Raw genomic sequence first — 22,510 nt, forward strand, 5'->3', positions numbered from 1 at the left:
TTTTGTGCTAATTACATATATGTCTCCAAAAAAATTATTGCTACAGTTCCATCTTACATTTTTCAGCCAAATTTGTGGATTCAAAGCTTCGTGCTGGCAACAAAGAATCAACTGAAGAAGAGCTGGAAAGACTGTTGGATAAAATCATGGTGTTGTTTCGTTTCATTCATGGAAAAGATGTATTTGAAGCCTTTTATAAAAAGGTGAGTGTGTTTGTGTGATTCCTGGATTTAGCAAGATAATCCAGCTTTATATAATTTTTTTTCCCTGTTAGAATCAATTATAGTCTTGCACCTCCAATAATAATGTTGAATAGAATAGAATAGAATTTATTTAGATGTTTAACATGTCTTCAATTTTGTGAAATGACTGGAGGACAAAAATTTTGAAAAAAAATGTTACTAGGTAACCTTTACAGTGCAGTGAGACATTCTTTCATGTGGAGATAAATTGGCCTTTGCATCTAATTGCGAGTTTTTACTAGAAATTGTTTGCGTGTTGGTTTATGATTGTTCTCATCAGGCCATGTTATTCAAATGTTGTCGGAAACCACAGAGATAAATTTAATCCAAAGACACATTTCAGAAATCTGAGGTCTCTCAGCTATAGAAAAAAGTATCATTGTTTTAAGTATGAAACTTGCAAGTCAACATGTATTCCCACACCCATTACAGTCTAGAAGACTTTAACCTTCACAGAGAATTGTAACAATTTTCTTCAGGACCAATGAGAGTTTTGAAGTGTGTTATACTGAGAAATTGACATTTACTGTTAGATGGTACCCGTGTAACCACTCATTTGTTGGGGCTGTCAAAAATGTCTACCAAGTTTGAAAGGTAAATTTGTAGTTGTTCCTCCACCACTGTGTTCTCGTGCATCTCTCAAGTAGTCCAACAATGAAAACAATCAATTATTGATAAAATTATTTAATTGTATAGATAAAAAATCTACTCACCAAGCAGTGGCAGAACACACACACACATAAGACTGTTTTGATAGGCAAGCTTTCGGAGCCAGTGGCTTTTTCTTCAGGCAGAAGGGTTGAAGGGGAGGGAAGAAGGGTGGAGGAAAATGACTGGAGAGATCTAGGAAAAGGGGTAGATTTTGGGAAAGTCACCCAGAATTGCGGGTCAGTGGAGACTTACCTTACAGGATGAGAAGGAAAGACTGTACGGTAAGTCTCCCATGACCCACGGTTCTCAAGTAATCCAGCTTGAATTATGTACCAAGTACCCCTTTCTCCAGACTGCACACCATATGATTATGTGCTGTTGGCATACATGAGGTGTAGTTTTCGAAAACAGGTTAGATAAATGCATTTGATGATGAATTCAGAGACCCCCTGAGGAAATATGGAATAATTGGTTCAATAGGCACGGTAGAAGAATGTTTAAATATTTTATAGAATGAGTCTAGTTACCTTCACGGTGAAACAATATATATTTTTTTTTCTTCAGTTATATTACATGACAAATAGCTTTATATTACAGTTTATGATATATGGTATAAATAAAAATGTTTTGCCCTGCAGGATTTGGCTAAACGATTACTAGTTGGGAAGTCAGCTAGTGTGGATGCGGAGAAGAGCATGCTTTCTAAACTGAAACAGGAATGCGGTGGTGGTTTTACTTCTAAACTGGAAGGAATGTTCAAAGACATGGAGCTCAGTAAGGATATCAATGTTGCTTTCAAGCAGGTATGCTTCTTTGGAAGGTTTGTGTTCTTGAATTACTCTCTCACATTAATGATGTGCCTAAATGTGCTCTTATTTGCTTGATATAAAGCAATCAAAAATTTTCTGCACACCAGTGCATAACAGCTCAATTTATATTGGCATCATTAAACTTGTAAGTTTCATCTCAGTGAGCAAAAAAGGAGATAAATTTTGTTGTTAAGTATAATTATTAAATACCTCAGTTTATTGTATAGCATATTGTGAATATATGGTGAGTGATGACTGTTCGGCAGTCAAAAACCAACACTTGACAAATTATGTTCTGTAATATATGGGATTTTTTATTAGAATTGCAAGAATTTCATTTACATTGTTTACTGAATGCTATACTAAGACAGTACTATTGAGCAAACATTTAGAATGCCAGCGTCCTGTATAGAGAACCTTTAATAGGTATTAATACTAAATTAATAATAAATTAACTACTCAGCTGTACCAAGGATATGGGAAGATATACTGTATTTACTCGAATCTAAGCTGCACTTTTTTCCTGTTTTTGTAATCCAAAAAACCGCCTGCGGCTTAGAATCGAGTGCAAAGCAAGCGGGAGTTCTGAAAAATGTTGGTAGGTGCCGCCACAACGAACTTCTGCCGTCGAATATATGTAGCGCTACACAGGCATGGTTTGTAGGCACAAAGATAAATACTGGCGCCAGAACCTCTGCGTCAGTAAATAAATTAAAAAAAAAAGGGAGGAAGATGAGCTTTTTTTCTCCGTCCCGAGTTTCGACCACTGCATTTTCATACATTATCCAACGAAGTAAATACAAACTCCGTATTGTTCATCTTCGACTGGCAAGACTGTTTGGGATGTTTGTTAATATGGCCAAGTCTACGTTCTGAAATTTTTCCTACCTGTGACAAGAGATGGTTGCTAATAGGAACTTTTATGAATTGTGAATCACATGCAGTATTGTCTTCACCATAAGAATTATATGAATATAAACATTTTGCTATGTTTTCTTTCGTGTGTGCTGCTATCTCATTTAAATCCTGCCTGCCCAATAAACTACGAAACTAGAGTGAGACAACAGCAAACGCGGAAGAATATACATATCGTGTCATGTTTATATTCGTATTAAGTGATACAGTCAAAAATGAAGCACGGCAACTGACTTGATTTTCAAATCTAAGATGACTCTAATTTCTGTGCAGAATTTGATGTACTAAAGAAGCGGCCGCAAAGATTTTCAAACGGAGAAAAATTTTCGCCTAACTCTCGTTCAGAACATGTTTATCATACGCAGTCTATTATTTGGTTCTTGTTGATCATTATCAAAGAAAGCAGCAGTGTAAGTAACAACAAATAGCAGTCTCTTGCCATTGTTTCGCTAATGAGACGATTCCTCTCTTTTTTTTTTATTGTTAGCGGCAGTAGCGCGCACAAAAGCAAGCCATGCCGCGAGCGGCGACAGTCCGTAAACACGCACTATCAGAATGCGACAAACAATGCATGACACAGTACAGTAATGCATTTTCAGCTTAGAGTGACGTAAACACCTATAACAAAGAAAACTGCACTTATCAGATCGAAGCAAAATAAGCAATAGATTCAAACCAGACGAAGCATGTAAAAAAGGAAGGCTACCCATATAAATACGGACAGAGCGCCTGACGCATAGCAATGGCTACCTGGTAAAGCTTAACTTCTAAGCTTACGACTCGAACCAAACTACTGCAGCTGTATCGTCATTCATTCGACCTAAATTGTGTCTCATATTACAATGGACCAACTTTGATTCGATTTGGAGGTGCGGCCTAAAACTTTTCTCTCCCCTTGAATTTCGAGTCTCAAATTTCAGGTGCGGCTCAGATTCGGGAAATTTTTTTTCCTTTATTTAGAGTCTCATTTTTCAGGTGCGGCTTAGATTCGAGTGCGGCTTCGATTCGAGTAAATACGGTACCCCTGCACAGGGCACCAGTTAGCAGCAGAAGCCCAAAATATGATTATCGATGGTGGGAGGTGGGGGTTGCAGTTTGACTGTTCTCTGAGGAGAGGGAGCATGCTCACTTTGAGGCCGTTCAAAGCTAATCTGAAAATTAGGGGTTGGTTAATCAACCACCATTCATCAGAGAGTTTTAGTATATTGTGTATTGTAAATAAATATGGATCATTATGTACATGTATTATGGACAAAGTCTAGATACAAATATACAAGGTCTGTTAGAAAAGTATCCCACCTTTGGCGGAGGAGGGGGGAGGGCGGGGGGAGGACTGGCTTACCTGGAGTGTTGGACACCTAATCATCCTCATAGAAGTTCCCTTGGGACTCCATACACTTTTCCCAGCAGTGCCGCCATTGTTGGAAGCATGACAAAAAAGCCTCTATTGGAATGGAGTTTAGCACAGCTGTCGTTGCTGCCATGATGTCTCCTCTTGTCTGAATTCATGTTCCTTTCAATGGCATCTTGTGTTTTGTGAACAGCTAGAAGTCACAGGCGGCCAAATCAGGAGAGTAAGAAGCCTGTTGAAGCACATGAATCTGGTTTTGTAGTACTCTTTGGTGACTGTTTGATCCTGTGGTGCATACTCATTGTGTACCACACCACAGGAGTCAGAGAAAGCAGTCAGCATCACTCTGATATCATTGCGTGCTTGGCAGGCTTTCTTTGGTCTTGGTGACGAGGAATGCTTCCACTGTGATGACTAGGATTTGGTTTCTGGGTCATACTCGTACTACAGGACTAGTCGCCAGTGATCATGGTGTTAACAAAGTCAGGGTCACTGTTTGTGGAGACCAGCATGTCCTGTGAGACTTTAACACGAAGTTGCTTTTGCTCCGCCATCAGCAGCTTTGGCAAGAATTTCACTGACAATCTCTTCATAGCCAAATATTGGGCATCAATGGAAAGTGCCAATACCCATCTCTTCCACAACTTCTCTTATAGTCACATGGCAGTCCCATACCACCACAATGTACATTTTGGCAGTGACCCGGTCATTTCGGCACATTTGTGGCAGACTGGAGCGTGGCTCGCTCTCCACCAACCAGTTGTACCACTCCGTAATCTGTGTAATGCTCATAGCACTGTCACCGAAAGGCATCTCAATCTTCGGAATGGTTTCCACCCGGCTGTTGCCCAGTTTCTAGAAAAATTTTATGCAGTAGCACTGCTCTGGGCATTCTGTCATTTTCCTTGCAGTGAAAAACACCAACGCAAGCACAACATACTATCTCACTCAACCTCTGCTTGCTAGCAACTGATGCTATTGACAGGCAGGTAAAAATTCACTTATGTGCAGGAATGTTAAAGATCAGCACATGCAAGCACACCATATTCAAGTCTGTCGCAAAAAAAAAATAAGGTCAGCTACTTTTCTAACAGATCTTGTAGTGTTTAAAAATAGATCTGTAATGATGTGCATATTATTTTCAGCATATGGGGAATTTACGTTATCCTCAACTAGCCAATATTGATTTGACTGTGAATATTCTGACTATGGGTTATTGGCCGACATACCCAGTGTTGGATGTTAACTTGCCGGTAGAGATGATACAATATCAGAATATTTTTAACAAATTTTATCTCGGTAAGCACAGTGGGCGCAAGCTACAGTGGCAGCCTACTTTAGGACACTGCGTTCTGAAAGCTTCATTCACACAGGTTTGTATATTTATCTTCAGCACTTTAACTGTCCCAGAACAATGTATGAGCTTGTTCTCTTGTAAATACTTTTTTTCCAGGGCAAGAAAGAACTGATGGTATCACTTTTCCAAGCCTTAGTCTTACTTCTCTTCAATGAATCAGATGAGCTTTCATTTGATGAGCTGAAAGTGGCAACTGGTATCGAGGTGAGATGTTCCATCTAAGTTTTTAAACTCTACTATGAAAAAAATCATATTTGTATTCTACATTACACACTACTGTACACCGTGAGAAAAAATTTCCTTGGAAGAAAAGTCCTTTACATTAACAGAAGTAATATTACTTGAAAGTTTGTATACTTTGAGCACGGTTTGTAGATATAGGCTATGAGTATGGAGCTGTCCAAAAGAATAAGTCATAGTCTGCAAATACAAACACAGATACTTTATAGAAGAATGGAGAAACTGGTAGAAGCCAAGCTCTGGGAAGATTAGTGTAGATTCCAGAGAAATGTAGGAACCCAAGAGACAATACTGACCCTATGACTTAGATTATAGGTTAAGAAAAAGCAAATGTATGTTTATAGCTTTTGTAAACTTGAAGAAAGTTTTAGACAATGTTGACTCGAATATTCTCTTTGAAATTCTGAAATGGGTAAAATACAGGGAGTGAAAGGATATTTACAACACCCAGAGAGCAGTTGTACAAGTTAAGGAGCACGAAAGGGAAGCAGTGGTTGAGAAGGGACTGTAACTGAGCAACCAGTAAAGGAAACAAAATTAAAATTTGGAGTAGGGATTAACCCTTTCACAGCTACGGGCATACATATATGCCCAGTAGGTTGAGTGCTAGACAGCTACAGTGTACATGTATGCCCAGCATGTATAATGGCCAGATGGCCAAGGGCATTCATTTAAACTTGGTATGCAGGAAGGCCTAACGGTTGGGCACGGAGGCAGGTAAACATGCACAATAGAACGACGACTTGCTGACGTCCACATTTCAACATTCCTGCCAATGCCATTGTTACCTGCTCTCCTTTGTAACGCCGGAAAGTGCTACAGCTTTCATCTGCAACTCGCTGCCATGTGGAACAGAAAACTATCTGAATTTTGCGTATCTTTGCTAGTAACTATTCATTTTAAAATTTTATATCTAGAAACTTATTGGTCCAATATTAATGAGTTTTTATAGGTTACCAGCACTTATATTTCTATTGTAAATCTCACAGTACAGAATTGTTGAATCACAAGTAAAAAGCGTTCTTATTGTTTCTCCAAACTAACTTTTTCTCAGACTAGGATAAACTTCTAACAGAAAGATCAGTTTGATTTGAAGTTCTCTTTCGTGGTTATAAAATACAGCAATCACTGTGACTCTACAGTGTGATACCATTTTTATAAAGAATATTATCGAAGAGTGGTTCTATGCGCACTGGAAAGAGTGATTAGCCGACAGTGGCTCAAACATGTAACAGTCGTAGGGCTGAGTCAGTGGTCCGCTAGCAAGGCGCACAGTACATAGTCTCCCTCAGCTGGTAGGGCAGGCTGGACGCTCAACCTTAGCAGTGCAAAAGGATTAAAGTTCAGGGAGAAGAAATAAAAACTTCAGATTTGCTGATGACGTTTTTATTCTGTCGGAGACAGCAAAGGACATGGACAGTTTCTTGAAAGGAGGATATAAGATGAACATCAACAAAAGCAAAACAAGGATAATGAAATTAGTTGAATTAAATCAGATTATGCTGAGAGAATTTGATTAGAAAGCAAAACATTTAAAGTAGTAGAAGAGAGAAGAGTTTTGCTATTTGGGCAGCAAAATAACAATGTGTTAACATCAAATATAGATTTATGTGTCAGGAAGACTTTTCTGAAAGTATTTGTATGGAGTGTAGCCATGCATGGAAGCAAAACATGGATGATGACCAGTTCAGACAAGAAGTTTTTAAACAGGTAGTAGACTTAGGGCTGTGGCTTGTAATGCTAGTTAACTATGCAGCAAAGGTTGGGGTTATGGCTCCTGTGGAGTACAGCTCTTTATGGGCTTCAAGATAACTAAATGCTGAGTGAGTGTAAGGGAGCTGTTTTGACATCCACCTGATTTTCGTATTCTGCTCCTTACAAAGAAGGGGAACTAACAGAGTGGCTGAACTTCGAAGATTTTGTTGGAAATTCAAAGCATGAGATCACTAGTTGTAGTGAATCTTTTGTACATAGTTTTAGATCAGTCTGATTTTGAAAAAGAAGTGTTACTAAAAGGACACATTCAGCAGTCCAACACATCTGCAGTTTCCGATAATGCCCATAATCTGTCTGTATGGTTAGTTGTTACCTGTGTTATAGGTTTGTCTTCAAGAAATGATTGGAAGTTTCAGGCATGTACGGAAAGAGCAATTTCTGAACAGATGACCTGGTGGTAGATTCATCGGAGTCTGGGAAATGGAAACATTACATTTTTCGTGTATCAGACTTTTCTTTCACTTGGTGGAAACAAATTCCTTCTCTGTGTAGACTCTTCATTAGATCAAAAAGATTCTGTATCATTATCAATCCCAAAGAAAAATTTTATGGACAACTCACTGCAGTTTCCTGTCTTCCATTGTGACCATATTCTCAGTTTGCAAACACTAGTATGTGTTCGTGATGCACGAATAATTGTGTTTGAAATATTACACATTTTTACAGTAGTTACACGGAATAAAATTAATTTTGAAATGTCGGAAACCTTGTATTTATTTATATGTTCCCCTTACAAATTGAGAAGGAACACTGTGAATAAAAGATAAGTTTTTCTCTTTATGGATACATAGTTAGTTTTAATAGCTATTAGTCATTGATTCAACACTCACCTCTTAAGCCATTGGAAGCAATGATAAGAGAGTACCATGTAGTGCAATGTGAGATTTCAGGGCTGTGTGCCAGACAGTTTCAGATGCAGAAACCATGCGAAAAATGTCATATTTCTAATTTTTTGAGTAACTTCAGGTCATGTGACAGCTAAAATTTTGCATACAGACATTTTTGCAGTTTTGTAACAGTGGAAAAAATACAGCATATTTCAGCATGATGGTTTCGTTGTGAGTCTTAAAAAAGAATAGGAATATACCCGAGGAAAATGGAAGCCCTCTCTACAAACAAACACTATGCACTGATACCGTACAGCAGTGTTGAATAGTGACAGGGTCTTTTTTTTTATATAATGTTACTTTGGTGTTCGCCATAGTGGAAGTGATTCTGTGGTAGCAGCATGTTTTTACAATCGAAGATGGAACAAAATGCTTCTAAATGGCAGTTTAAAACAAAAGAACATGACCAGTTGCAGAATTGACATTATGCTCCTAGCCAGTACTTTCAATCTGCTATACTTTTACCTATTTTTTGATGTTCAGCTATTTGAGGTAGTGGATAGGCCTCCATTGTTGTGATGTACATAGAATTCAGTTGCTGTCAGCCTATAGAAGTGGAACGTAAAAATTTCCATGTGATGATTGTTTTGCCAATTTCAAAGTGGGGACTCTATCTTCACTATAGTCTCTTACTGGTTTGTCAAATTTTCTTCACGATGGAAGTTGGTCTGTGTCTCCAACAGCGTCCACTTTTAAGGATTTGGGTTTCATGTCTTGTACAGTTGAATAGATGTGTGTTGTATCTGCTAGCATATTCAGTGTACTCTTGGAAATAGACCAGCAGCCATCTTTAATATCTTACACGAGAGGGAAAGTTTTGCAGTTCAGGTACACCATACTATCTAAACTGGGAATAAGACATTCAACATTTGAAGTAAGGTGAGTGTGGTGTCTTGTCCTACAACAAAACAACAATTCATTGGTTTGGGTCATTGAAGGAGACGGTATCTACGTAATGTTTGTAATGCAGTCCTCACTAAATTGTTTGAGAGAAGGAACTGGTGTAGACAACTGAAAGATATATATAAAAGTAAGTGTTCAGGAAGGTAGAAATTTTGATTATTCTGCAAATCTTTGATTGGCCTTTTTATTTTCCTCACAGTATTTTCTGTCTTAAAATAACTTTGAGTATATCTTGAACAACTCATACTGACTAGCTGCAGATAATGTGAAACAAATGTATTTCTCTCAGACTAATGCTCCTTAAGTTGACCTCAAACAATGGAAAGAAAGTCCAGGTTTTTATTAATTTCACATGAGGTTACTAACAAATGTCACTCTTACATTATTTAAGTGTTATGGTTTAGCATCAAGGCTCTGTTCTGTATACTATAATTCAGAGTAACTTTTATTTTCTTAATTTTCTTTCTCTCAGTTTACTTATTACGGATAATGATAAAATTAAAATTAGTTTAATTCACAATTGCATTTATTTGACAGATAAATGTGATGTTTAAAGGGTCCCAACTTCAATTTGTTTGTTCAGGATATTGAGCTGCGTCGGACGTTGCAGTCCCTGGCATGTGGTAAAGCACGAGTACTGCAGAAACAACCAAGAGGACGAGATGTGGAAGACACTGATAAGTTCCAGTTCAACAAGGATTTCTCCAACAAACTTTTCCGAATAAAAATCAATCAGATTCAGATGAAGGAAACTGTAAGTGAATCAGATTGTATCCATTAAATCGTTATATGTAGACCGATTATAACTATGAGTATACAAATCTTGATGATAATGCTTGTAGTGTGGGAGGGGCCTTAAAGAGGAATCACAGAAGAAAGTGTAGTAGTTTAATTTTTTACAGTATTACTACTTCAACTATTAAAGTTCTTATCTCGCCAACATAATGCGACACCATCACTTATAGATACGCACTCTTGAATTTGAAGCAGTTGGGTATAGTACACCCAAGTTTTATCTGTTACACCCTTTGTTTCTTCTAATATTCATTATTAATGTTTTATTTGCCTTGTCACAATATGCAAATTTGCTTTCAGATGAGCCAGTATAGGAAAAATGGTAAAAGTGCAGTCCTCATTGTCAAATATTTGAAAGTATCGAATAATGGATTGTGATTAAAATCTTAACACAGTTGGTACACTTCTCATAGAACATCAGAACCTATAGAACTTATTGCAGTAATCTATTCAAATATTAAGTGTAAGACAGATATTGTGGTTAGTTAGGAACAAGGGGAACCCTAATAGGCAGCCCAGAACTGAGGCAACACCATTACGAGTGTGTTGGGATAGTCATTTGAGCCAGGGTAACTTCTAAAAAATACCACAAAGTCCAGTGACAATGTTGTGACATGTTGAATAAGTGATACTATCAAAGTGCTGTCCCATACTGCCTTGTATAGACAGTTACCTGCTCACATGCGAGGAGAAGGAACTTAAAGAATAAACAAGTGATAGGTCAGGCTCCCAGCCTGTTGACAGCAACTGATACAGGAGATTAAAACTCTTGAACACAAATATATACCCTACATGATGATACCAATTTTATACTAGGACCTATGAGTTTAGAATGTAATGTAGAATACAAACACAAGTAATGTGATGGACAGCCATCTAGGTTGTAGTCAGAAACCTAAAGCGTAAGAAACTTCCACCAATCGGAGTTTTTCTGATATAGCATGATATATAAAAAAATCTACTCTCTAGTGACAACAGGACACACAAAGTTAAGAAAACGTGCAAGCTTCCAGAGCCAGTGGCTCCTTCTTCTGACAGAGGGGTTGAAGCGGAAGCAAGAGAGATGAAGGAAAAGGCCTGATGAGGTTTAGGAAATGGGGCAAATTATGGAAAATACCTCTCCAGTCCTTTTACTTCATCTCTCTTCCTTCCCCTATTGCCAGGAGGAGGAAGAATTGGCTCTGGAAGCTTGCACATTTCCATAACTTACGAGGGTCATGCAATAGGTATTGTCCCTTATTTTTTAAAAAAATCCATTAATATGTGATGCTGCAGTTGATGGGAGTACAGTTGGGCGATAGGTAAATAAAGTTACAGCCCCAGGAAATGCAGAAACAGAGCTCCATGATCAGCCACGCTCGGGATGTCCTGTCACAGCCACTGCTCCAGACGTGCTGAATCATGCGGATGCCGTTATTCATGCCGACCAGCACATCACAACCCAACAATTGGCTCTACAGTTGTCTGTCAGCATTGGAAGTGTGTGTGCAATGACAAAGACTTTCGGATATTCAAAGAGGTGCTCACGATGGGTTTCATGAATGCTCACAGCAGACCACAAGACTCAAAGAAAGGCCTTTTCATCTGAATTGTTGGAACATTTTGAGACCAATGGAGACTCCTTTCTATCACGGATCATTACAGGGGATGAAAACTGGGTGCACCACTTTGCGCTGGAAACAAAAAGGCAGTCCATGGAGTGGCATCGTCCTCATTTAACACAAAAGAAGAAATTCAAGACAACCCCTTCTGCCAAAAAAGTCGTGATGCTAGTCTCCTGGGATTGTGATGGTGTCATTCTCATTGATGTGATGCCATGAGAGTCAACCATCAATTCAGAGGCATACATGAAGACTCTAAATAAACTGAAGAACCATTTCCAACGTGTTCAATTGGATAAGAATCGAGCAGAAATCTTGCTCCAACATGATAATGCACGCCCACACACAAGTCTGAGAACCCGGGAACACATTGCCAAATTGGGTTGGACATCATTGCCTCATCCACTCTACTGCCCAGACCTGGTACCCTCAGACATCCATCTTTTTGGGCCGCTTAAAGATTCTCTATGGGGAACACACTTTGAAGAGAGTGTCAGTCATGCAATTAAAACATTGCTACGCCTACATGATGAGCTTTTACCAGCAGGGAATACGTGCTCTTCCACAACATTGACAAATGACCATAGAACATGATGGGGACTACATTGAAAAATAGGACATGGAGAAGACATGTTGATGTATATTGTCACCAAATTCTGACTCTTTAACAATAAATATCCTCATATAGATGTGGTTTTTTTCCCCATCACTTGATGAGTAGAGTTTTTTTCATCTATCCAGTTGTGTTGTATTTTCATGAGTTGAATATCTTTGTTGATAGATCAGAGCATTAGTGAGTTTGACAAGAGAAGTTGATAAATATGTGGTAGCTCTATAGTTGTGTGCACTGTGTACCACATGATGTTCCAGTCAGTAGCATCACTCTGCCACATCCTCCCATAGCGAGCACTTTGGGTTGCATGTACAACATATAGCATTGATTTTCACATTCGTTTAGGTACGCTGAGGTTGCTTAACCACTGTAGTGTTTATTATGGGGGGCATAAAGTAAACACAAGAAGTATTATGTTAAGAAGGGTCATCTACAGTTTTCCGAGCATATAAATTCTACATGAGAGAGTCAGATGCAGAAACAGTGGCCCAGTGTAGCAGTCGCCCTAGTGTTGCCATTTATCAGGGTAGGCAATGGCGCTGAACTATTGGGGTATGAGACAGAGAGCGTGCCATCTGTCTCTGCACAGAATGCATCACATAGCCACCTTCTTACATGCACACTACTATAGTGATAAGGTGATCTCAAATGGATTTAGTAGAAATAGAAAACTCAGCTTTGTTTCATGGATCATCATCAGAAAATCGCATGTGGGAAATAAATATTGGATTTTAGATCTATAAATACTAGAATGCCGTGGTGTTTTTTTTATCTGGGTAAACAAAAATTGTTATGTTTCTACTCAAGAAAGCAACGGCATTATTAAAGACAGTTTTTATTACAAGGTAATAATAATAAGAGTAACGGGAGATGTGTGTGCAAAAATTGGTGATGAGAACCTATTTTCATAGGTACAGTCAGAAAAGAAGGAAAGACGAAACTAATGAGAGTGGTATAAGTTAAATTTATTTTGGCACATCAAAAAGCATGTTATCATTGGTACAGTATAGCTGTGATAGGATAATATTCTGCAAATAAACATGAATCTCTCCAGATGGGAGAACAATTAATCAGATTGATCACATTGCCATTGAATAACAAAACAAAAACTGGTTACAAAATGTAAAGTCAGCATCAGAAAGAGGTGTGGAATGTAGCTCTGATTTTCTAGTCACCATATATTTGAGTGTTCAGTGGGAACTGAAGGTGGTTCAGAAGTTACGAATTTAACTGTGATAAGTTATTGTACAAGAAGATATAAGGCACATTTAGAATAAATTAGGCGAATCATTTTGATACCTAAATGAGCTACAGTACAAATTATGAAAACCTAAAAATATCTGGAAAGTTGCTATTCACTAAATAGCTGAGATTCTGAGTCACAGATAGGCACAATAAAAAGACTGTAACAAATGTAGCTTTTGGCCAGAAAGGCCTTTGTCAAAATTATACGACAGACGCACACATACACACCACACAAACACAACACAACACATACACATACACACGACTGCAGTCTCAGGCAACTGAGGCCACACTGCGAGCAGCATCGTACTCCGGTGCTGCTACTCCCAATGTGGCCCCAGTTGCCTGAGACTGCAGTCGTGTGTATGTGTTGTGTTTGTGTAGTGTATGTGTCTATCATCTAATTTTGACAAATGCCTTACTGGCCGAAAGCTATATTTGTTGTGCCTGTCTGCGATTTAGCATCTCTGCTGTATGGCAAGTAGCAACTTCCTTTTCATAATATTACATTCCATCCTGGATTTTCCATTGTTTGATTTAAAAAATATCTGGACTCTTACGAAGATATATTACAAAAATTACATTAAAACAAGTAAACCTAAATCGAATGTGGTTCAGTAAAGTAAGGTAAAGATAAAAAAGGAAACGCAGAAGGTGGAAGGCAAAAGGACAGAAACACAGTTGCAGTGAGAAGAGCTCTAGCTACTTTGAGAAGAGAAAAATGAGGTTTGTTAAAGCTCTAGTTGAAGAAGGACAAGAGGACTTTCATGAGCCTGTGCACCTCCTTCCCACTCTTACCAATATGACAGCTAAAGAATGTCTATTGAGGATGAAAAATTATCTGAACATCTAAAGGCCACGGATAGACCTCTTGCCTAAAATACCCACAGACTAGTACCTTGATAATCCAGAGTTTCTCGTAAGTTGAGTGAACTTCTGTGTGTCAGATACAGAAGCGAAGATTAAACCAACAAGGAAGCCTTGCGGGCTTTTCTGCCCCCTTCCGTTCCCTACATTCTTACATGATTTGGAGGTCAGTGCCCATATGTGAATTTCCTAAAATAGTAAAACGTATTTCTAAAAAAAGGAACATACATGAATATTTTGGAATACATTCTAAGCAGAGAAAATTTTGACCTCATTGACGTAATTGCCAGTAGCTTACTGAATGCATAACGAATGGGTCTGGTAATTGTGAAGTCAGTCAGCTTCTTGTTATTAACAACTTCTTTGTTACTGTTATTTAAATTACATATTAATTATAAAATGGAAATGTTAATCAATAGATATTAAATTGTAATTTTTAATAAAACATCTTTTAATTTTTAATTACTGGTTGTATGAAAGTTAATTAAAATTTGGTACAGACATGCAAAGTGCCATATTGTTAGATGAAAAAGATTTTGTACAGTAATAATACTGTTCAGTATTTATAAATAAAACCTTATTTCACTTTCTGTTCGATGTTCCTCATTCTTATAAAAAATTTGAATTAATTGTGAACACACACATTTTTCATGCGATTAATAATTAAAAATAAAAAGATATTGTCTTTATTAAAGAACTGTGATTAAATTTTCCATTTTTTAATATATATGAAATTTAAATGGATTAAAAAAAGTTGCTACTAGTGAGATTTGAACCAGTTACTTAACAATATTTTTTTTTCCCCCTGAATTTTTGGAGGGTTCTTTTTTGAAAATTAATGTCTGAGCACTTCGCTTTAAATGCTATGAGTATAAAGAAAACAGCAGATTGTCAATCTGTAAGTCCCCTTGTAAGTAATTACGTTTTTCCAGGCTTCCAAGTTTTTGCACACTCATTAGCTTATGCTGATGATATTTTAGTGATATTGTCCACTGATCTATCAACAGCAGTAGCAAGACTGAGTTAAAAGTTAATACTTTAAAAGCACAGTACATGGTGATAGAGTGAGAATTTAGAAACTATGCCTCACTCCTTAAATAATCTTTTGCACTGCTGTTGATAACCAAGGAAGCTGTGTGTTTTTATTCTGTAAAATTGTATTGCGCAAAAGTTCATGTAACAGTTTTTAGCGTGTAAATATGCGTGTAACCAATCTTATCGTTCATCAGATAGTGCCAGCAAATTAATCTGCTAACAGATGGGAAGAAATTTATGAGCAATGCAATGACAAAAAATACATGACGATAAATATAAATGGGCCAATAATTTCAAATATGAGGAACCATACTGTCAGAAACAGATCAAGTGAAGCAGAGATTAAAATTGGAATCCTGCTTGATAATACACTCCTGGAAATGGAAAAAAGAACACATTGACACCGGTGTGTCAGACCCACCATACTTGCTCCGGACACTGCGAGAGGGCTGTACAAGCAATGATCACACGCACGGCACAGCGGACACACCAGGAACCGCAGTGTTGGCCGTCGAATGGCGCTAGCTGCGCAGCATTTGTGCACCGCCGCCGTCAGTGTCAGCCAGTTTGCCGTGGCATACGGAGCTCCATCGCAGTCTTTAACACTGGTAGCATGCCGCGACAGCGTGGACGTGAACCGTATGTGCAGTTGACGGACTTTGAGCGAGGGCGTATAGTGGGCATGCGGGAGGCCGGGTGGACGTACCGCCGAATTGCTCAACACGTGGGGCGTGAGGTCTCCACAGTACATCAATGTTGTCGCCAGTGGTCGGCGGAAGGTGCACGTGCCCGTCGACCCGGGACCGGACCGCAGCGACGCACGGATGCACGCCAAGACTGTAGGATCCTACGCAGTGCCGTAGGGGACCGCACCGCCACTTCCCAGCAAATTAGGGACACTGTTGCTCCTGGGGTATCGGCGAGGACCATTCGCAACCGTCTCCATGAAGCTGGGCTACGGTCCCGCACACCGTTAGGCCGTCTTCCGCTCACGCCCCAACGTCATGCAGCCCGCCTCCAGTGGTGTCGCGACAGGCGTGAATGGAGGGACGAATGGAGACGTGTCGTCTTCAGCGATGAGAGTCGCTTCTGCCTTGGTGCCAATGATGGTCGTATGCGTGTTTGGCGCCGTGCAGGTGAGCGCCACAATCAGGACTGCATACGACCGAGGCACACAGGGCCAACACCCGGCATCATGGTGTGGGGAGCGATCTCCTACACTGGCCGTACACCACTGGTGATCGTCGAGGGGGACACTGAATAGTGCACGGTACATCCAAACCGTCATCGAACCCATCGTTCTACCATTCCTAGACCGGCAAGGGAACTTGCTGTTCCAACAGGACAATGCACGTCCGCATGTATCCCGTGCCACCCAACGTGCTCTAGAAGGTGTAAGTCAACTACCCTGGCCAGCAAGATCTCCGGATCTGTCCCCCTTTGAGCATGTTTGGGACTGGATGAAGCGTCGTCTCACGCGGTCTGCACGTCCAGCACGAACGCTGGTCCAACTGAGGCGCCAGGTGGAAATGGCATGGCAAGCCGTTCCACAGGACTACATCCAGCATCTCTACGATCGTCTCCATGGGAGAATAGCAGCCTGCATTGCTGCGAAAGGTGGATATACACTGTACTAGTGCCGACATTGTGCATGCTCTGTTGCCTGTGTCTATGTGCCTGTGGTTCTGTCAGTGTGATCATGTGATGTATCTGACCCCAGGAATGTGTCAATAAAGTTTCCCCTTCCTGGGACAATGAATTCACGGTGTTCTTATTTCAATTTCCAGGAGTGTAGATGCATGTGTTTTCTTGGCTAACTACTGAACTCTTCCTGGAGTGTGTCAACAGTGCTCAAGTTGAGAATCTAGAAGACTTGCATACTCTCTGTTGTTCTGTATCAATGTCACACTTGAGAAACATAAGAACTAAAACAGCTCTTCACTTTTGAGAGGTGGATCCTCAAGAAAACCTATGGTCTTATTAGAGACAGTGAATCTGAAGAGTGGACAGTTTTCCACCATGAAGCCGCCCAACATAGTAGAGATGGTTAAAGCAGTACCATAGAGCTGGGTTGACCAAATGGCTAGAACGAAAAAAAACTAATGGTCAAAGTTTTCTCTGGATGTGGACCAGATGGCGTAAGACGTATATGAAGATTTAGGAAGAGAGGATGGTGAAAAAGGCCTTTCAACTGCTGAATTCTGTGACAACTGGAAGAGGATTGCAGGAAATTAACTGGGGTGGAGAACCTTAATCATTGACTCATGTGGCCCCATGAGTCTGACCACTTAAGAAGAAGAAGATTTTGCTGGAACCACAGTCATGGTAAATTTTTTAATGGTGCTGCTGCCATTTGATTAATAACTATTATTTTATTGTTATATGATCAAGATTTCAACCTTAGGCCATTTTCGAGTATAAAAGCTTATTAATATGTCAAAAGATGTCAGACTGGTATGAAATAAGTCCTTGTTGAAAAAGCATATTTGGTCATATAGGCCAGATCTGTCATTAGTAAAGTGGGAATATCTCTAAAACACCTAAGTATATTGCAGATTCTCATTTCTGCTCTCTATAGCTCAGATGTGATATGAGAACACTAAACAAGTATTATTGGTTAGCAGTTTCATGTAACAGATGTGCTATGGGGTCCAGAAATGAAAGTCTTCAATATATTTATGCATTTTAGTGATGTTCTCACTTCTAATAATGTCAAATCTGGCCCATATGACCAGATATGCTGTTTTGACAAGGACTTGTACCTCATACCAGTCTGATGTATTATGACATACAAATAAGTTTTTATACTTGAAAATGGCCTAAGGCCAAAATCCAGATCATATAAGAATAAAATAAAAATTATTACTGTCAAATGGCGGCAGCATCATTCAAAAAATAATTGGCATATGTCATAGTAGCACTAAAAGTTCAGGAACTAGTTAAATGTGTATAGGCGTTCAATAGTAGTCAAATAATATGGAAAGGGATGTAGTAAGGTAATTAGAGAGACAGTGGAATAATGAAGTCCAAATGGAATAAAGTAAGGACATACATTTCATTACAGACTAAAGAGGAAAATCAGGTATAGGCTTAATTATAGAGACCTCCCTCCCTCCCCCCCCCCCTCCCAAAAAAAAAACCTATATATATATATATAGTCTCGACTCATCTCTCTCTTCCATTTTCAGTTTTCTCTTTCTTTTGCTTCTACTTCTACCTCTATCCATCCCTCTTTTTTCATGCCACTCTCTCTCACTGACCATCAGTATCTCCTCTCTCTTTGTCTCCCACTGCCATTTTCTCATTTTATTAGGCCAACTCTCTTCCTCTCCCCCCTCTCCTGTCACTGTTTCACTGCTACTATCTTTCAGCACAACATGAAGATTTAGACAACTGGTTCCTCACTTTTTTCCATCAGTGTTTTAAAGAGGAACACATTTGCCTGTTTGTTGCTCCGACAGGAGCATATTTTGGCTGGTTCCCTTCTTTTCCAAGTTACAGCAGTGTGTGCTGCTTGTATATAACGAATTTTGTTCATCAGTAAAGTTTTGACAACTAATTTATTTACTTCAGTTTTTTGGGGTTTTCGAAGGAACTGCCCAAGAACAGTTGGTTCTTTCATAAACCACTTGAGGTCTGCTGTAGACCACATCTAGTGCAAAATATCCATCCGATTTGCTCAACAAGCCTGTGATGGAGGAAGTGTGTAATATTTAAATGTTGACCCTGTACTGTACGGTTCTTACAGTAAGCCCGTTCTTCTGACAGGTACACAAGTGATCGCCAGGTCAAAAACTGTCCAAAAGACTTGACCCTTTATCTCTGTGATCAGTAGAACCCGTGATATAAGCCCTGAAAAAATGGTAATTTTTAGTGGTACCGTGTACTGTCATGCACAGACAGATATTGAGATTTGGTGATTTAGTGGGCCAGTGAAAGTGCAATAGGATACCTGAGTGTTCTTCAAACTGGAACATATGCTTGCAGCCCTTTGAACACAGTTGTTGTCTTGGAAGATAGGAGTGTGCACAGCATACTCATGATGAGGATGTAGGAGAAAGTTCAACACTTTGTGACAAAGAATGTTAAAATAAACTTCCAACTTCATGTTTATGGTAACATGAATGATTGGGACAAAGTACAGGTATGATACATGTCCCACAAAACATCACAGAACCATCTTTGGCCTGAAGTATAACCTCCATGCACAGCAGATTAAATGTTTCATTCAGCCATTGCCTTGCATCATTTGTAAAGAGGAAAAATTGTGGCTCATCAGGCCAAACTACACATCTCCAGACTGCTATTGTCCATTTTTTATGTTGTTTGGCCTGTTGATGATGTGCAGTTTTATTAACCACTGTGAGTAATGGCCATTTGTAAGGTGCCAGTCTCCAAATGTTCATTGCAGGCAGTTCCATTCACGCTGTTCTCTAAGAATCTCCTTGAGGTGGACCAGCTTTCCACTGACAGAACCAATTGCTGTTGGGTCTGAAATTGTCATTGAAAAGGTGTGAAACTTTGTCATCCCCAGTCAGTTAGGATCTTTTAACGACTTTGTTACATGGCTTGTGTGTGAATGATACACAAACAAATTGGGCAGCTTCATTCATGATCTGATCATGGGCACATCCAAATACACCATCACCTTTCTGCCATTCTGTTATGTCTCTATGTTGACCCACTATACTGCACTAATTCTATCCACCCAACTGACTCGCACATAACTCATCTGTCCTGTGACTAAGGTAAGTGAGAGTGTCATACGATTGCCTCCACTTCTACACAATCTACACCACTACAAAGTCACCAGTGTGCTGTTTCAGCCTAGCACTTTTTTTTTACATTAGTGGAATTGCTGAGACATGATACTTATCTGTAACACTTTATTCTGGAACGAAATAGAAACTTCTTTTGTCTAGGAGGCAATGGACTAAATTTTATATTTTATCAGACAGCAATGTAATTGCACAGGAAATGATGATCGTAAGCCCCTTTCAGACTCCAAGTGATCGTAGACTTGTAACATGGATAGTAAAAGTGGGTACTAACCTTAAAACAAAAAGTCTTATTATACAGGAAGTAAGTCAGAAATCTAAATTATGAGCACTTATTGAAGAATTGGGATATACATGGGATGAAATTAAACAAAATCCTCAGTATTTTAGAAAATGAAGATGATGTGGCTATACGGAAAAAGGGCAATTATTGAAGAAAGATTATTAGGCAAACACCAATAGTTGCAGGTGTGAAAAGTGAAAAGTAAATGAACATCTGAAACAGACTGAGACAACTGTTAAAAAATAGGGGAAAATTTCAAGCAAATGATAAATGTTAAATGAATTAAATAGACGGAATTGTAATGACTGAATCAATTGTAGTCAAATCATCAAAATATATAGTGACATGAAACAGCATCAGTGCTAACCATTCAGATATTCTGAACCTGCAGTGTAAGGTATATGAGAACTGAAAACCTGTGCCAGACTGAGACTCAAACCCAACAGTCTGCTTTCCACAAGCAGTAGATTTAACCATTGCGCTATCAGTGCCTGCCTCCAAACCTAATGCTAACTTTCTTTATTAATGATATTTCTACTTACGATTTCTGAACCCAACTACCAGAGGTTCTGATACAAATTATGTGACAATAGTACCACTGGGGTACAGAATCGATGGAGGACTGTATCCTACCCTGCCACAGGCGGTGTATATAAAATGAATTAAATACACCAAAATGAAATAAATGGATCATTGGGGATGAAATCAGTTGAGTTGCAATGACATGAAAGTATGTTGTTGTTGTTGTTATTGTGGTCTTCAGTCCTGAGACTGGTGTGATGCAGCTCACCATGCTAATCTATCCTGTGCAAGCTTCTTCATTTCCCAGTACCTACTGCAACCTACATCCTTCTGAATCTGCTTAGTGTATTCATCTCTTGGTCTCCCTCTACGATTTTTACCCTCCACGCTGCCCTCCAAAGCTAAATTTGTGATCCCTTGATGCCTCAGAACATGTCCTACCAACTGATCCCTTCTTCTAGTCAAGTTGTGCCACAAACTTATCTTCTCCCCAATCCTATTCAATACCTCCTCATTAGTTATGTGATCTACCCATCTAATCTTCAGCATTCTTCTGTAGCACCACATTTCGAAAGCTTCTATTGTTTTGACTTAGGACTTTCAATGTTTTGTCAAATTCTTCATGCAGTATCATATGTCCCATCTTACCTTCATCTGTGCCCTCTTTCATTGCTATAATATTGCCTTCAAGTACATTTCCCCTGTATAGATCCTCTGTATACTCCTTCCACCTTTCAGCTTTCCCTTCTTTGTGTAGTACTGGTTCTCCATCTGAGCTCTTGATATTCATACAGGTGGTTCTCTTATCTCCAGAAGCCTCTTAAACACTCCTGTAGGCAGTATCTTTCTTTCCCCTAGTGATATGTGCTTTGAAATCCCTACATTTGTCTCTTACCCATCCCTGCTTAGCCATTTTGCACTTCCTGTCCCTCTCATTTTTTAAACGTTTATATTCTCTTTCACCTGCTTCATTCACTGCGGTTTTATATTTTCTCCTTTCATCAATTAAATTCAGTATCTCCGTGTTACCCAAGTATTTCTAATAGTCCTCATCTTTTTATCTACTTGATCCTCTGCTGCCTTCACTATTTCATCTCTCAAAACTAACCATTCTACTTCTACCGTATTCCTTTCCCCTGTTCTTGTCAATCATTCTGTAATGCTGCTCCTGAAACACTCTACAACCCTCTGTTCTTTCAGTTTATTCAGTTCCCATATCCTTAAATTCCTACCATTTTGCAAATTCTTCAGTTTTAATCTACAGCTCATAACCAGTAAACTGGTCAGAGTCCACATCTGCCCCTGGAAATGTCTTACAGTTTAAAATCTGGTTCCAAAATCTCTGTCTTACGATTATATAATCAGTCTGAAACCTTCCAGTGTTTCCAGGTCTCTGTCACATGTACTACCTTCGTTCATTACTCTTAAACCAAGTGTTAGTGATGATTAAATTATGCTCTGTTCAAAATTCTACCAGGCGGCTTCATCTTTCATTCCTTTCCCCCAGTCCATATTCACCTATTTTTCCTTCTGTCCCTTTTCCTACTGTTACTGTGGTGAGTGTGGGCTTTGTGTCTGTCTTGGTTACAGTAATACATTCAGTATGCTGTTCATAGTAGATTCTTCACATTCCTATTTTC

At 39.1% G+C, this 22,510-nt stretch overlaps 1 protein-coding gene across 1 annotated transcript in view; it reads left to right on the forward strand.

The window, feature by feature from the left end:
- LOC126259657 (cullin-4A) overlaps positions 1-22,510 on the forward strand; it is a 91,758-nt gene that overhangs the window by 61,726 nt on the left and 7,522 nt on the right. Inside the window, exons 8-12 of the mRNA XM_049956593.1 lie at positions 67-203; positions 1,532-1,696; positions 5,114-5,341; positions 5,422-5,529; positions 9,715-9,885. Coding sequence (XP_049812550.1) covers positions 67-203; positions 1,532-1,696; positions 5,114-5,341; positions 5,422-5,529; positions 9,715-9,885 — 809 coding nt within the window. The remainder of the gene's footprint in view (positions 1-66; positions 204-1,531; positions 1,697-5,113; positions 5,342-5,421; positions 5,530-9,714; positions 9,886-22,510) is intronic.

The sequence above is a fragment of the Schistocerca nitens genome, chromosome 1 (genome assembly GCF_023898315.1).
Source record: "Schistocerca nitens isolate TAMUIC-IGC-003100 chromosome 1, iqSchNite1.1, whole genome shotgun sequence".
In the NCBI taxonomy this organism is placed as follows: domain Eukaryota; kingdom Metazoa; phylum Arthropoda; class Insecta; order Orthoptera; family Acrididae; genus Schistocerca; species Schistocerca nitens.